The sequence below is a fragment of the Neofelis nebulosa genome, chromosome 10, assembly GCF_028018385.1.
Source record: "Neofelis nebulosa isolate mNeoNeb1 chromosome 10, mNeoNeb1.pri, whole genome shotgun sequence".
Lineage (NCBI taxonomy): Eukaryota > Metazoa > Chordata > Mammalia > Carnivora > Felidae > Neofelis > Neofelis nebulosa.
This window is the reverse complement of record NC_080791.1, coordinates 110,336,910-110,351,897: the sequence shown is the minus strand read 5'-3', so window position 1 is coordinate 110,351,897 and position 14,988 is coordinate 110,336,910. Positions and strand designations below refer to the sequence as shown.

Below are 14,988 nucleotides of genomic sequence, written 5' to 3'. Positions count from 1 at the left end.
CCAGGCAGAAATTGGGAAAGAGGAGACTTACAGAGGGGAAAGGGTCGGTGCAGTGGTGGGAGAGAGAGGGCAGCCGAGCCCGGCCTGGCCTTGCCCTTGCTGTCCGTTGATTTGGGTTGGGACCTTGCCCTTCTCCTGCCCTCAGCCTTCCCAGTTGTGGAAAGGGTTGAACTTTAGTACCTGGGAGCCCTGCCCTCCTACACATGGTGCCACCAGGGGGCAGCGCAGGGCCTTGGCAGCCTCCGCAGCTGGAGGGCACTGTCGGCAGCCTGGGCCTAGAGGCTTCTTTCTCTGGATTGGCAGTGATGTCTGGCAGGGTGGAAATGTCAGTTCATGTGAGCCAGGCGGTCGCATGCCCTCATGCCCTAACATCTTGAACTCCGAGTCAGCCATGAGAGGCTCTGAACACATCCTGACTCCTCAGGGGAGAGGGGACACTGCTGCTTCCCTCCCCCCAGCACCTGGGAAGCAGAGCCAAGGGGAGAGGACTGCCTTCCGAAATGGGTGAGACCCAGCTCGGTGCTGCCATCCACTGTCCCAGCACCTTCTAGCCTGCTGGGTGTGGCCCCGTGAGCCCAGCCCTCAGGTGTCTCAGCCTTTGCCCAGGGTCTGGTTGGCCAGACTTGTGGACCCGGAAGGTATCAGTGGGGAAAGCCATGGGGCCCCATTCAGGGGCTAGACCACGGCTTCGGAGTGACTGCAGTCCTATGCCTGAGTGTATAGCTGAATGACCTTAGAGGCCTGGGGCGCTGGAACGCCACCCCCTAGGGACAGGCAAGTCTTAGACCAGCCTCTCCTCAGACTTTGGAGGCCGCGCGGCATCTCCCCTACCCTGGGTCCCGGGCTCGAGGGCTGGGAAGAATGGGGATGGGTCCAGCCATATTTCCAAGGCACACAGGAGGGCTGGGCCAGGGTGGAGATAGGAAGTGTTTAGGGGATCCCAGAGAACACGGAGTGAAAGCGCCAGCATTTGGAGAACTGCCTCTTCCCCTGCCGCCTTGGGGGAAGGAAGCAGGGGCCGCCCTCCGCCGCCGCGGGCGGGGCCGCCGGGACCCCGCTGAAGTGGGGAGGGACAGCAGGGCCCAGGAAAGGGGCGGGGCGGCCGCCGTGACGCGGCGGGCGGCGGGGAGGGACAGCAGGGGCGCCGGCGGGCGGACCCGGAGGAAGGTCGGGGCCATGGGCCCGCGCTGCGCCTTCAGAGGGTCCGGCCACCGCTGGAAGCCGAGGCTGGGGCTGGGGGTGCTCCGGGCTCCGACCCGCGGCCCGTCCGCCCCCGCCCGCACCGGGTGAGGGGCGCCCGCCCTAGACTAGAGGTGAGCCGGGACGTCGGCGGGCGGGCGGGCCAAGAGCGCGGCAGGGGACGGGGACGCAGGGGAGCAGAGGGAAGTGGGGACAATGGGGCCTCTCGCCCGCTCGCTGGGTGCGAGGTGGGGAGGTGGGAGGGGTGCCTGCAGCGGAACCGGGGCGCGGGCGGGCGGAGCGGGTCTCCCAGGGTCGGGGCCCGTGGGACACCCAGCGGAGCGACTCTTGCCTCAGCTCGAAGAGGGGTCAACCCCGGGAAGGATGATGGGGTGGCTGCACAGACGTGCCGGGGGTCCAGGAAGGATGCTGAGGCGGGGAAGTCGAGGACTGGGCTGCCGGGCAGAATGGGGAAGGCAGATCTGGGGGCCGGAGGGGTTAGTTATCTGGTCCTGGAAGGTAGGTTCGGGGGGGTGGGGCGCGGGGGGGGCGGGTGGGAGGACACTGACAGACGTTACAAGGAGGGGCGCACGGGGCTGCTCTGCGGAGACACCCCGGGGGACAAGGTTCTAAGTGGACGTCTGGGAGTGGGGGGCAAGCGACCCCACCGACTAGGGGAAAGGGATGCAGGGGGCGGGCCCCGAGGGGCCGGTTGTGGAAGGCGGGCCGGGAAGGAGGGCACCGGGGCTCCCGGGGGTGGGTCCCCGAGGGATGCGGTGTCAGGGGGCTTAGGGCACTGGCGCGGCGGGCCCGCTAGCCCGGCGGCCCGCGCCCGCCGCTCCGGGGGGCCCGCGTCAGCGCGCGGTTGCCATGGCGACGGGCGGGCGGTGGGGGGGGGGGGACGGGGGCCGCGCGGAAAAGAGGTCAGCGCTCAGCCTCGCTGCGGCTGGCGGCGGCGCCGGGCTCGCCTCTGCCTCCCCCGTGGCGGGCCCAGGCATGGGGTCCCGCGGCCCGAGCCCTCCGGCCCGCGCGCAGGGCTCGGGGCCGCGCGCCGCCGCCCCGCACTGACTGCCGCGCCGTGCCCTGCGCCAGGCGGAGCGGAGGCCGCGCGCGGCCGGCCGAGCACCTTCAGGATGCTCATCAAGGAGTACCACATTCTGCTTCCCATGAGCCTGGATGAGTACCAGGTGGCCCAGCTCTACATGATCCAGGTGAGGGCGGGAGGCAGCAGGAGCCTAAGGTGGGGGGGGGGGGGGGCACACTTCGTGATGGGGTAACGGCAGGAGCGCGCAGGCCGCACCTGGGACGAGGGGCCGGGCCGCCTCAACCCCCCCCCCCCCCCCCAGCCCGGCTCTGGGGCCTGGAAGGACTCAGAGCCTAGGGGAGGACAGAAAAGTCCCCCTTCCAGTGCGGGGAGGGGGGCGGCGGTGGGAAAAGGGACAGAAGGGCCTGGTGGTGCCTCCCCATCCCCCAAGTGCCCGGCCCCGGCTGGCTGGTTGCCGCTCAGCCCACTTCTGATCTCCTTTAATCCTCCTTAGAATCGTAACCCCTTGCGGGAGGGAAAGGAGCTCCCTGAGAGGCAGGGAGCGAGGAGGGGTGCTGGGTGGTAGAGAAGACTGGAAGCGGGTCCCCAGGGGGTCCTGACAACCCCAGGGGGTCAGGGAAACGGGGTGAGGACCAGACCCCAAAACTGTGACAGAGAGGGGCAGGCAGGGATCCAAGAGGTAGGGGTCTAGACTTGGGCTGTGAGACGCATGGGGCTGGGCAGGGGGAGAAGAGGGTGGGTGCAAGGCCTCAGGGAGGCCCCAGAAATGAGGGTCAGGGTCTGAGGAGACAAGAGGGCCAGGATCCGGCCTCAGGGGGTTGAGTGGGCCAGGTTCGGGCTCCAGAGCTATAAAAGGGCCGTATCTGAGTGCTCTCAAGCTATAAGGGGTGTGGCAGGGGCCCATATTGGGGTCTCGGGGAGGGAGGGGGCTGGCGTCAGGTTCTCGGAGGATCTCCCTGATTCTTCCAGCCCACCCTCCCTGGCCTCCTTGCTGCCCCCGGAGCACATGCCACACACTCCCACCCCAGGAGCCTGCACTGGCATCCCCTCTGCCTTGAATAGCTCCCCCCACCCCACATCTGCACTCCACCGTCTACCCTCCCCCACTTAAGTCATGTTCAAATTGTGGTCATGTTATCTTCTCAGGCTTTCCCTGATCATCCTGCCCTAATTGCCAATATGCCAATATGCCATAATCTCAACCCAATATCCCTTACCTTAGTCTACACTTTCTTCTTCCCATAACACTTCCCACTTCTTTTTTTTAAATGTTTTTATTTATTTTTGAGGGAGAGAGAGAGAGAGAGCAAGTGGGGGAGGGGCAGAGAGAGAGGGAGACCCAGAATCCCAAGCAGGCTCCAGGCTCCGAGCTGTCAGCACAGAGCCCGACGCGGGGCTCAAACTCACAAACCGCAAGATCATGACCTGAGCCCTATTCAGACGCCCAACCGACTGAGCCGCCCAGGCGCCCCAACACTTCCCACTTCTAATATACCCTGTCACTTGGCTTCTGTTATGTCCCCCCCCCCCCACTAGAACTTAAGTCCCGCAGGGCAGGCAGGGATCTTTGTTTTATTCATCAACAGGTCCCAATTAATATAATCCCAATATGCCTGGAACAGAGCAGACAATAAATACACGAGTGAGTGCTGGGCTGCGAGCCCTGTGGAGGACAACAGCAGCTGTGGGCCTGATCCCAGGGAGCTGCAGGGGGCCAGGGTCAAGTTGCAGGGAGGTGGGACGGCTGGGACTAGGGCTCCAGCACTGTGCAGGGGGCCAGGCTCAGCTGGGGACCCCAGGAGCTCAGCTGAGGCTGAGCTGCCCATTCTGTTCTGCCCCGGGTGCAGAAAAAGAGTCGGGAGGAGTCGAGCGGTGAGGGCAGTGGTGTGGAAATCCTGGCCAACCGGCCCTACACGGACGGGCCCGGCGGCAGTGGGCAATACACACACAAGGTGTACCACGTGGGCTCCCACATCCCAGGCTGGTTCCGGGCGCTGCTGCCCAAGGCCGCCCTGCAGGTGGAGGAGGAATCCTGGAACGCGTATCCCTACACCCGAACTCGGTGAGTGGGGGGGGCAGGCCTGGGGCTACAAGGAGAACAGCCCCGGTGGGCACAGTAGTGACCCCACCCCTGCCCTCCACCCAGGTACACCTGCCCCTTTGTGGAGAAATTCTCCATTGAAATAGAGACTTACTACCTGCCTGACGGGGGGCAGCAGCCAAATGTCTTCAACCTGAGTGGAGCAGAGAGGAGACAGCGCATCCTGGGTGAGGCCTGGGGCCAGTGAGGGGACCCTAGAGCCCCTCTCAGGCCACCTGCCGCCTCAGTGGGCAGCCTCTGACAAGTCCCAGACTCCGTCCTGGCCTCGGCTTCCTGGCTGCAGGGAGGAGGTGGCAGGGACGCAGGGGGTCGGTGTGGCTCAGTGCCGCTGAAACCCCCTCAGATACCATCGACATCGTGCGGGACGCCGTGGCCCCAGGAGAATACAAAGCAGAAGAGGACCCCCGGCTGTACCGCTCGGCCAAGACTGGCCGGGGACCGTTGGCCGATGACTGGGCTCGCACAGCGGCCCAGACCGGGCCCCTCATGTGTGCCTATAAGCTGTGCAAGGTCGAGTTCCGCTACTGGGGCATGCAGGCCAAGATCGAGCAGTTCATCCACGATGTCGGTGAGCACCCAGCCACAGGAGCCTCCCTTTACCCAGCATGCACCAGGCCCCGTGTTTGAGCCAGGGACGCTCCCCGTCTACTGGGGACACAGAAGCACAAAGCCATCGTTTCCACTTGATATGGTGGCACTGAGGCAGAGGGGAACGGCACAGCCTGGCTGGGGGCCAGGGGAGCCTAGCCTTGAGGTGGAGGTAAGAGTCAGGAGGGCAAGAAGCTGGGGGCCTGAGCTCTGAGGTCCACGCAGGCTCTGACGTTCAGAGATGCTGCTTCTCATCCATGAGGCTTCCCGGATTCTCCCACGTTCTGCGGGCCCGGGGAGACTTAGAAACTCTCGGAAGGGTCAGCAGCCCTAACCAGCAACACACGAAGAAGTACAGGCTGTGACTCTGACTCATCCTCTTGGGGTCCCTCCCGCTCCCAGCTCCCCTTCTCACCCTCCTAAGGCTAACCCCACAGCCCCTGCAGCTCAGCCCTGCCCCGTCCCCCAGGTCTGAGGGTGGGCCGCCTGCAGGTACAAGAACCCCGGATGGGGGCCTCTGGGGGCCTGGGCTCCACGGGACCTCTACTGAGCTACTTCGCGTCTCTGCATCTTTGTTTTCCCTTCTGTGAATGAGCAGGAGGCCGGGCCAGGTACCAAGACCTAACATCGACTGAGCATTCACAACGTGCCAGTTCCTTTGCCGATCACTTCTCATGCAAGATTTCCTCTAACGCCCTGACACCCCTCCAGAGTGGGAGCTACGATTCCCATTTTACAAATGAGGGAATGTAGCTCAGAGAATAATCCAGGCTCCTTGTCTTGCGTTTGTAAAAATACCAAAAAGCACAAATAAGAAAATGAAATCACCCGCAGATACCCGCTAGTAAGATTCCGATATATATCTCCTTCCAGGAGTTTATAATTATAACCCAACCATTATTAATTTCTTTCCTAGATATTGAAGCTCCTAACTTTATTCCTCTGCTTAAGATGAAAACATCCCAGAATGGGTATCATCTTTCACTACAAACTTCATTAAGTGCCAACGCTTCCATTAACTATTCACACCTTCATTAACTATCAACAATTTCATTAACCGTTAATGCCTTAATTGATGACTTCTCGGAAGAAGTCAGCAGGAAGCCAGCTGAAAGACAGCAAGAAGTGGCCTTGGTCCCAGCTGCCCAGAGTGTTGGGGTTGGGTTTGTGCTCCGAGTTGGGGTGTCCAGAGGCATGAAAGAGGCAGGGACAGAGGGAGGGAGCCGGGCCAGGAAGGCAAATGCCCCAGTTTCTATTCCCGTCTCCTGGGTGGCACCAGCCTTGCCCTACTCCGTGGCTCTGGGTGGGTGGTGTGCCCAGGGGAGCCATCACCCGCTGTAGGGGGCTGGCAATGTTGCTGCCCGGGGGGGGGGGGGGGGGGGGGAGGGGCAGTGGCAGGGAAACTCGGGCTCGGGGCGCGGGGGGGCACGTTCTGACGCCCGGGCACCTCCAGGTCTGCGTCGAGTGATGCTACGGGCCCACCGCCAGGCCTGGTGCTGGCAGGATGAATGGACAGAGCTGAGCATGGCTGACATCCGGGCGTTGGAGGAAGAGACTGCCCGCATGTTGGCGCAGCGCATGGCCAAGTGCAACACGGGCGGTGAGGGGCCCGAAGCCCAGGCCCCTGGGAAGCCTAGTGCTGAGGCCCGGGCTGCGGCCAGCCACGCTGGCACCCCCGACGGGCCCGAGGCGCCCTCCGGCCCCGATGCCTCGCCCGATGCCAGTTTTGGCAAGCAGTGGTCCTCATCTTCCCGCTCGTCCTACTCATCCCAGCATGGAGGTGAGGCTGGGGCGCGGGGAAGCGAGGGAGCCGCCCTCGGGCCGGACCCCAGGCTGAGACCGAGGTGGCCCTGCAGGCGGCGTGTCTCCCCAGAGCCTGTCCGAATGGCGCATGCAGAACATCGCCCGAGACTCTGAGAACAGCTCCGAGGAGGAGTTCTTCGATGCCCACGGTCAGCACCAGAGCCCTGCTGGGGGCAGGGGTGTCCCTGAGCGGCTCCTACTGCCCCATGACACGGCCCCCTGTCCTTTTAGAAGGCTTCTCGGACAGTGACGAGGTCTTCCCCAAGGAGATGACCAAGTGGAACTCTAGTGACTTCATTGATGCCTTTGCCTCCCCCGTGGAGGCTGAGGGGCCCCCAGGTAAAGACCGCCGGCCACCAGCACCCTGCACGCAGGGGGCACTCGGCACCGCCCAGCCCTCAGCTTAGCGGGGCCCTAAGTTGAGCGCCAATCCAGAGAGAGTGTGCGGTGAACACGCAGGTGAATGATGGGCGGGTGAGCGAGGATAGACGGGGGCTTAGAATGGACTCCAAGTTCAGACATAGCACAAAACGTGGAGGAATTACCGTGGAGGCCGGGAAGGCGACACGGGCGAGGTGAGATGTGAGCCGGACTTTGAGGGATTGCACGAGCTCCGTCCCACAGAACTTGCAGCCATGACGGACATCCACCAGCCACGTGTGGTCTTCCGGCACTTGGACTGTGGCTCGTGAGACTGAGGAGCCGCAATTTGTGTTGTACTTTAATTCCTTCCCACTTAAACAGGCCCGTGTGGCCAGTGGCCACCATATTGGACAGGGCAGGATTAGAAGGAGTTTTCCAGGCAAACGGGCATTGTGGGGAGGAGGCGTCCCTCTCAGCAACGGGACGAACACGTGCAAAGGCCCGGCAGCGTGAGATGCCCCGTGAGAGTCTGGTGAGAGAGGTCAGAGGAAGAGGCAGACAGCGAAGTGAGGGTACCCGAAGTGCCGGATGAGGGGACCCCCGCAGGCCCCTCGGTCTGCTTCACTGGCTACCCCCCGTCCTATAGACCCTGGAACCGAGGCCACCAAAGACATCGGGGATGGGGCCCGAGCGCCCAGGGACTCAGAGGTGAGTACGGCCGGCCCCCCCCACGTCTGCAGTTCTGCCCCACACCAGGAAGGCTACTGCTCTGACACCCAGGCACCCCGTTGTGCCCCACAGGGCCCAGACGGAGCCGGGGAGCTGGGCGCCGAGGCGTGCGCCGTGCACGCCCTCTTCCTCATCCTGCACAGCGGCAACATCCTGGACTCAGGCCCTGGAGACGCCAACTCCAAGCAGGCGGACGTGCAGACCCTGAGCCTGGCCTTTGAGGCCGTCACACGAGTCCACTTCCCCGAGGCCCTGGGCCACGTGGCGCTGCGTCTGGTGCCCTGCCCGCCCATCTGCGCGGCCGCCTATGCCCTCGTCTCCAAGTACTGGTCGGGGGCGGAAGGGTGGGGGACACACAGGGTCTCCAAGGTGCAGACAGCCACCGGGGGCTCCCGGGACCAAAGAGGCCCACGAGGGAAGGGGCGGGGGAGGGGCGAGGCGGGGAGGCCATCCACCCACCCGGCTGGACTTCAGTTTCTAGTCAGTGGCTCCATCACAAAGGCCCCCTGGGTGCCGATGCTCCCCACAGAGGCGCCCGCTGCAGAGCTGGGACTTGCCAACAGGCCGAGGGGGCTGGGAGGGGGCGGTTGGAGGGGCCGGAGGCCCTCCCACCCACCCACCCACCCGCTGCCCCTCCTCCTCCAGCCTGAGCCCCTACAGCCACGACGGTGACAGCCTGTCCCGCTCCCAGGACCACATTCCACTGGCTGCCCTGCCACTGCTGGCCACCTCATCCTCGCGATACCAGGGCGCTGTGGCCACCGTCATCGCCCGCACCAACCAGGCCTATGCCGCCTTCCTGCGCTCGTCGGAGGGTGCCGGCTTCTGCGGGCAGGTCAGGGGTCAGGGACGGTCCAGGGAAGCTCGCCGCTGGAGCCCTGCGTCCGTCCTCCTGATGGCGCCGCTCTCCCCAATCAGGTGGTGCTGATTGGAGACGGCGTGGGCGGAATCCTGGGCTTTGACGCACTTTGCCACAGTGCCAGCGCGGGCACCGGGAGCCGGGGCAGCAGCCGCCGAGGGAGCATGGTCAGTGTGGCCGGACCCTGCCAACTCAGGAGGGGGCTGTTTCTCCAGCTCTAGGTCTCTAGGTCCCCCCCACACACACACACACACCGCCTCCCCGCAGTAGAACTTCTCTTCGGGCAGCTTCCCTGCTGCTTCGCTCTGTCCCCTCTTGGGCTCTGCCCCAGTTCCTTCCTTGAGTCCCTGCCCAACCTCCAAGCCTCTCTCCTCGTTTCCAAATAAGTAGAAATCAAATCGTCTCCAACCCTAAGGATATTTTTGTCCCCTGTTCTGTCTAGAACAATGAGCTGCTCTCCCCGGAGGTCGGCCCAGTGCGGGACCCCCTGGCAGATGGGGTGGACGGGCTGGGACGGGCCAGCCCAGAACCCTCAGCCCTGCCTGCCCAGCGTACCCCCAGCGACATGGCCAGTCCTGAGCCCGAGGGTGCTCAGAACAGGTGACACTCCTGCCCCATCACCCGTGCCCTGGGCTTGTGCTGGGCCGTGGAGGCAGCAGCGCTGAGCACCCTCCCCACCCCACCCCCCCCACAGCCTGCAGGCGGCCCCCTCCGCCACCTCCTCCGGGGAGCCCAGGCGGGCAAGCACAGCCTCCTGCCCCCCTGCTGCCACTTCTGAGGCTCCTGATGGCCCCACCAGCGCCGCCCGCCTTGACTTCAAGGTCTCCGGCTTCTTCCTCTTTGGCTCCCCGCTGGGCCTGGTGCTGGCTTTGCGCAAAACCGTGATGCCCGCCTTGGAGGGTGAGCCCTGAGGGTGGGGGTGGCAGCCGCGCCTTTTCCTTCATCTGTCCCTCTGCCGTCTCCTTCGTCCCCCACGAGATGCTGGTGTTATTGCCATACCTCACTGAACAAATCAAACGGCCTGGCTAGAGAAGGGGAACCTGAGGCCCAGAAACTTGCCAAGGCCAAGTTTCCCAAAGCGCACCAGGAGGACCTCAGGCCCACACACGCTGCTCTGCGTGAGCCGGGGTCTGACTGGCAGGAGGAAAGGTTTCATCCTGAACCCCGTCGGCAGATGAAGGGTCTGCTCTCTTCTTAGCTGAGTCACCTGTCTCACATTAACAGGACCCTGGTGACCTCTTGGGGAGTACAGGTCGGGAAGGGCCGGTTCAGGGTCACCCAGCATGCCAGGTGCTGCTTCCCACACCCCCTACCTTCCAGCATGCCCAGCTGAATCTCCTCCTTCCTTTATCTTCTGGGTACCAGTGGCCCAGATGCGGCCCGCCTGTGAGCAGATCTATAACCTCTTCCACGCGGCCGACCCCTGCGCCTCCCGCCTCGAGCCCTTGCTGGCCCCCAAGTTCCAAGCTATCGCCCCACTAGCCGTGCCCCGCTACCAGAAGTTCCCCCTGGGAGACGGCTCATCCCTGCTGCTGGGTATGCCCCCAACCAAGATAAAGGGGAGAAGGAGGAGGGCACTAACAGGGAGGGATGGGGATGGGCGCCCCTCCCCCAGGAAGATGTGAGGTGGTTCCTGTATCATTGGTAGCCTCTCATGTCGCCACTTCCAGGACCAAGGAGCCCTACCCTGGCCCTTTGTGAGGTCTGGATTCCCCAAGACCCTCTGACATTCTCTGCCAAGGAGTGGGGGGCAGCGGTGATGTCTGGGTTAAAGAGAGGAGCCAGGGTGGCACCGGGGTGCCAGTGTCTGAGAATCGCCGCAACGTGGAGGGGCTGCTGTATCTGTATCTGTAGGGGTGTATCCATATACACGTGTGTTCACGGATTGGTATGGGGCATGTACACGTGGGTGTGCCAGCGGGTACCCGTTTGGCCCCATGAGACAAATGGGACTGCACTGGGGTGGTGGTGACAGGCATTCTGGAAGGAACACAGTTGGCTGTCGGCCCCTTTTCACTTCCACCCAAATGTAGGGCACTTCAGCCTCAGCCAAGACCTGACCAGGGAGGGCTGGTAGGGAAGGTGGTGGATGTGTGAGGGCCAAGCTGTCCTGGAACCCTCAGATGGGAAGCCGGGAGGGCGGCCCGGCTCAGACCACGGCTCAGGCTGCCCCACCTTCCCCAGCTGACACTCTGCAGACCCACTCAGGCCTCTTTCTGGAAGAGCTGGAGATGTTGGTGCCCTCCACACCCACCTCTGCCAGCGGTGCCTTCTGGAAGGGCAGTGAGTTAGGCACTGATCCACCGGCCCAGCCAGCTGCCCCCAGCACCACCAGTGAAGTGGTTAAGAGTAAGTCAGCCAGCCCCCCAGACTGGGGAGGGGACCCTTATTCTACCTCCCAAAGCCCAGCTGAAACACCCTTGCCCACCCCCCCACCCCCCCAGCATTTGCTCTGGGACGAGGGGGCCCCCGGTACCCATCCCTGGGCTTGGCAAAGAGCAGGCTCGGCAGAAAAGAGGGAGGAAAGAGTACCCAGGGGCCAGACACGTGGGCACGAGGTGGGAGGCCACCCCTGACTCCCTGCCCAACGTGGCCGTGCAGTCCTGGAGCGCTGGTGGGGGACGAAGCGGATTGACTACTCGCTGTACTGCCCCGAGGCGCTCACCGCCTTCCCCACCGTCACGCTGCCCCACCTCTTCCACGCCAGCTACTGGGAGTCGGCTGATGTGGTGGCCTTCATCCTGCGCCAGGTGGGCTCGGGGATCGGGCATACAGGGTGGGAGACCAGCACTGGACAAGGATGGGGAGCCGCCGGCCAGAGGAGGGGCAGACCCAGCTCCCCCGGTCACGTGGCCTCGCGTGCACAGGTGATCGAGAAGGAGCAGCCACAGCTGACGGAGTGCGAGGAGCCGTCCATCTACAGCCCGGCCTTCCCCAGAGAGAAGTGGCAGCGCAAACGCACGCAAGTCAAGATCCGGGTACGTGCCCGCCCCCTCGGGTCCTCGGGAGATTCTGGGGAGAGAGGCCCAGCCCTCTCTCCGCAGCATCCCCGCCCCTCGCCACCTTCCCGCGACCTCCCCGGGTGCCGTCGAGCCCGCTGTAGTCCTGGCCCCGCCCCCCCCCCCCCCCGAGTCTCGGTCCCGCCCCTGGGAACCAGGAACCTCCTCCCCTTCCACCGCTAATTCGGGCCTCGGATCCCAGCTCTCCCCACCCAGCCTCATCCTCTGCATCCCGTCCTGTCACGGCTCCGCTCCCTGGGAGCCGAAGTCCGCACACAGGCACTCGGGACCTCAGGTGGGGGGCGGGAAAGCGCCCACCACTCGGGCCTCGCTCCTCCTGCAGACGCCCCGCCCCCACCTGGGCTAGGGTCCCCCTCAGCAGCCGCTCCTGCATCCACGTCGTCTCCCGGCCGCGGTCTCACGCCGTCTCCTCTCGCCAGAATGTCACTTCCAACCACCGGGCAAGCGACACGGTGGTGTGCGAGGGCCGCCCCCAGGTGCTGAACGGGCGCTTCATGTACGGGCCCTTGGACGTAGTCACGCTCACCGGAGAGAAGGTCAGGACGCGGCCGTCTTGGCCCCGGGTAGACCCGCCCCCATCGAGCCGACCTCGCACCCGCAGGGAACTCTCGGTCCCGTCTACCCCCGACGACAGCCCGCCCAGACCCTCCTCCGCTCAGGCTCCGCCCCACGGGCCCCCTCGCCCGCTCTCCCCACCAGGTGGACGTCTACATCATGACGCAGCCGCTGTCAGGCAAGTGGATCCACTTCGGCACTGAGGTCACCAACAGCTCCGGCCGCCTCACCTTCTCGGTGCCCCTGGAGCGCGCGCTGGGCATCGGCGTCTACCCGGTGCGCATGGTGGTCAGGTGAGCGCCAGGCGGGCGGGGCTTCGGCGGGGCGGGGGCTCCGCCGGCCTCGACCCACGCCGCTCACGCCGTCCGTGGGCCGCAGGGGCGACCACACGTACGCCGAGTGCTGCCTGACCGTGGTGGCCCGCGGCACGGAGGCCGTGGTCTTCAGCATCGACGGCTCCTTCACCGCCAGCGTCTCCATCATGGGCAGCGACCCCAAGGTGCGCGCCGGCGCAGTGGACGTGGTCAGGTAGGAGCGGCGCCACCCGGCTGGTCGCGGTGACCGACCCCACCCTCGGAGATGGAACCGACCGCCGTCCCACCCCACAGGCACTGGCAGGACGCCGGCTACCTGATCGTGTACGTAACGGGCCGGCCCGATATGCAGAAGCACCGCGTGGTGGCCTGGCTGTCGCAGCACAACTTTCCTCACGGCGTCGTCTCCTTCTGCGATGGCCTCACCCACGACCCGCTGCGCCAGAAGGCGATGTTTCTGCAGAGCCTGGTGCAGGAGGTGCGGCTGGGGAGGGCCCGCCCCCGCCCTCGTCCCCGCCTGGGGCTGTAGGACTTGTGCAGGCCCATCTGGTCCCACCCCCACGGGCCCGGGACCCTAACTGGCAAGAGGAGCCCCGAGGGCCCGGCCCCCTAGTGGTCCGAGAGGCCCCTAGTCCTCTGGACTAACTCCCGCTAGTGTCGGGGCCTGGTGACCTAGGACCCGCCCCCCCCCGTGGCCCCGCCTCCGTCCAGCTAGACCCTCCCCGAAGCAATCAGACCCTGGATGCCCAGCCGAGCGCCCCAGTCCCACGGCCCTAGGGTGGCTGACTGGCTTCTCCTGCCACAGGTAGAACTGAACATCGTGGCCGGCTATGGGTCCCCCAAAGACGTGGCCGTATACGCGGCCCTGGGCCTGCCCCCGAGCCAGACCTACATCGTGGGGCGTGCGGTGCGGAAGCTGCAGGCTCAGTGCCAGGTGAGAGCCGAGTACAGGCCGGGATTGGGGGCTGGCCGGGGAGCCGGAGCCTGGGTGTGAGGCCACGAAGACCACCTCTGTGAAGAAGCACCTGACGGGGGCGGCTACAAAAAGGCCAGCTGGCCTCAGGGGACTGGGCTCCTCCTAGGACAGGAGTCATAAACAGCTCGAAGCTGCTGGGCAGGGATAGGTAACAGGCGGAAGTGTGCTCAAGACCTTGAATGTTCGTATCCACCCCCGCATGGCCCTGGCCATGGACCTTGAGCTTCCTGAGCCTCAATTTCCTGTCTGTAGAACGGAAGTGATGAAATGGCACCAACCCCCACGGCTTTCACGAACACCACTTAATGCCTACGGGGGTGGGAACAGAGTAGGTGCTTACTGTCAGCCGCTGTTACTTCCCGCCAAGATCCCAGGAAACTGAAGCCCGGAGAGGGGCAGAGATAGGAGGAAAGCCGGGGTGCTCTGGCTCCCCGTCTGGGGTTCCTATCTGCTGAGAGAAGACACCGGGTCAGGCTGTGCTGGGTCCGTAATGCTGCCAGCACTGCCCACGAGCCTGGGGGACGGGGACAGGTGAGGCTGCGTGTGGGCCTGAGACCAGCAGTGCCCTCAGCCCTACCCGTCTCTGCCCACAGTTCCTGTCAGATGGCTACGTGGCCCACCTGGGCCAACTGGAGGCAGGCTCCCACCCTCACGCCCCCACGGGGCCCTCCAGAGCCGCCCTGGCCAAGAGCAGCTATGCTGGGGCCGCCCCCGTGGACTTCCTCCGCAAGCAGAGCCAGCTGCTTCGCTCCAGGGGGCCCAGTCAGGTGGAGCGGGAGAGCCCGGGGACACCGCCCACCACCCTGGCCCGAGGCAAGCCCCGAAGCATCAGCCTCAAGTTGGACAGCGAAGAGTGAGGCCCGGACCGTGGTGGCCCGGAGTTATTTATTTATGCACTCGAGGGGCCCGAATGGCACACGGGGGGAGGCCGGGGGCCCAGACCTCTGGCCCCCCAACCCCACACCCTACATCTTTGTCTGCCCCTCGGTGTTACTTCCCTTTCACGGGGGAGGCACCCAGCCTTGGTGGGGGGGGGGGGGGGGGAGGAGGAGGATGCGGCCCAGAGGCTTTTCCAGTGTGTGTGAATCCGTGAAAATAAACCACCTGCATCCCACCTGACTGCCCACCTGTCTGGTACCACAGGGCAACTGAGCCCAGTTTCCAGTTTGATGGGGACACTGAAGGGCAGAGGGGCCGGGATGTGACTAGGGTCACACAGGTTAGAGGCGAGGCCAGGATGGGGGCCTGGGCCTTGGAGGTCTCATGGAGGGCTGTGTCCTCCCTACCTGAGGCCTCCTCCTGAATAGTCCTCCCACCTCATCCAGCCCTCCAGACCTGAGCCGGCCTTTCAGTTCGCAAGGGCCCAGACTCGGCTTCCGACTGAATCCTCTGCCTCCCGAAGCGGGGGCCGTGAGGCCACGGGACCAGAGGCTGAAGGGGAGAGCCGCACTGGGGG

At 64.8% G+C, this 14,988-nt stretch overlaps 1 protein-coding gene across 3 annotated transcripts; it reads left to right on the top strand.

Annotated features, from left to right (window-relative positions):
* The first annotated feature begins 479 nt into the window (after positions 1–479).
* Positions 480–14,646, top strand: PITPNM1 (phosphatidylinositol transfer protein membrane associated 1). 3 transcript variants are annotated; one of them, XM_058689837.1, is made up of 24 exons: positions 480–504; positions 2,272–2,390; positions 4,072–4,286; positions 4,371–4,492; positions 4,669–4,893; positions 6,367–6,693; positions 6,770–6,865; positions 6,948–7,055; positions 7,726–7,787; positions 7,881–8,131; positions 8,454–8,643; positions 8,727–8,834; positions 9,110–9,267; positions 9,362–9,567; positions 10,033–10,203; positions 10,852–11,016; positions 11,269–11,417; positions 11,535–11,645; positions 12,107–12,223; positions 12,387–12,535; positions 12,621–12,770; positions 12,851–13,034; positions 13,362–13,490; positions 14,126–14,646. In XM_058689837.1, exons 1-24 carry the CDS (start codon positions 501–503, stop codon positions 14,387–14,389), a joined length of 3,780 nt encoding a protein of 1,259 aa, XP_058545820.1. In that variant the 5' UTR covers positions 480–500; the 3' UTR covers positions 14,390–14,646. The 3 variants fall into 3 exon arrangements, with proteins under 3 accessions (XP_058545820.1, XP_058545822.1, XP_058545821.1); XM_058689839.1 differs by lacking the exon at positions 480–504 and adding an exon at positions 675–774; XM_058689838.1 differs by lacking the exon at positions 480–504 and adding an exon at positions 1,117–1,313.
* Positions 14,647–14,988: the final 342 nt, after the last annotated feature.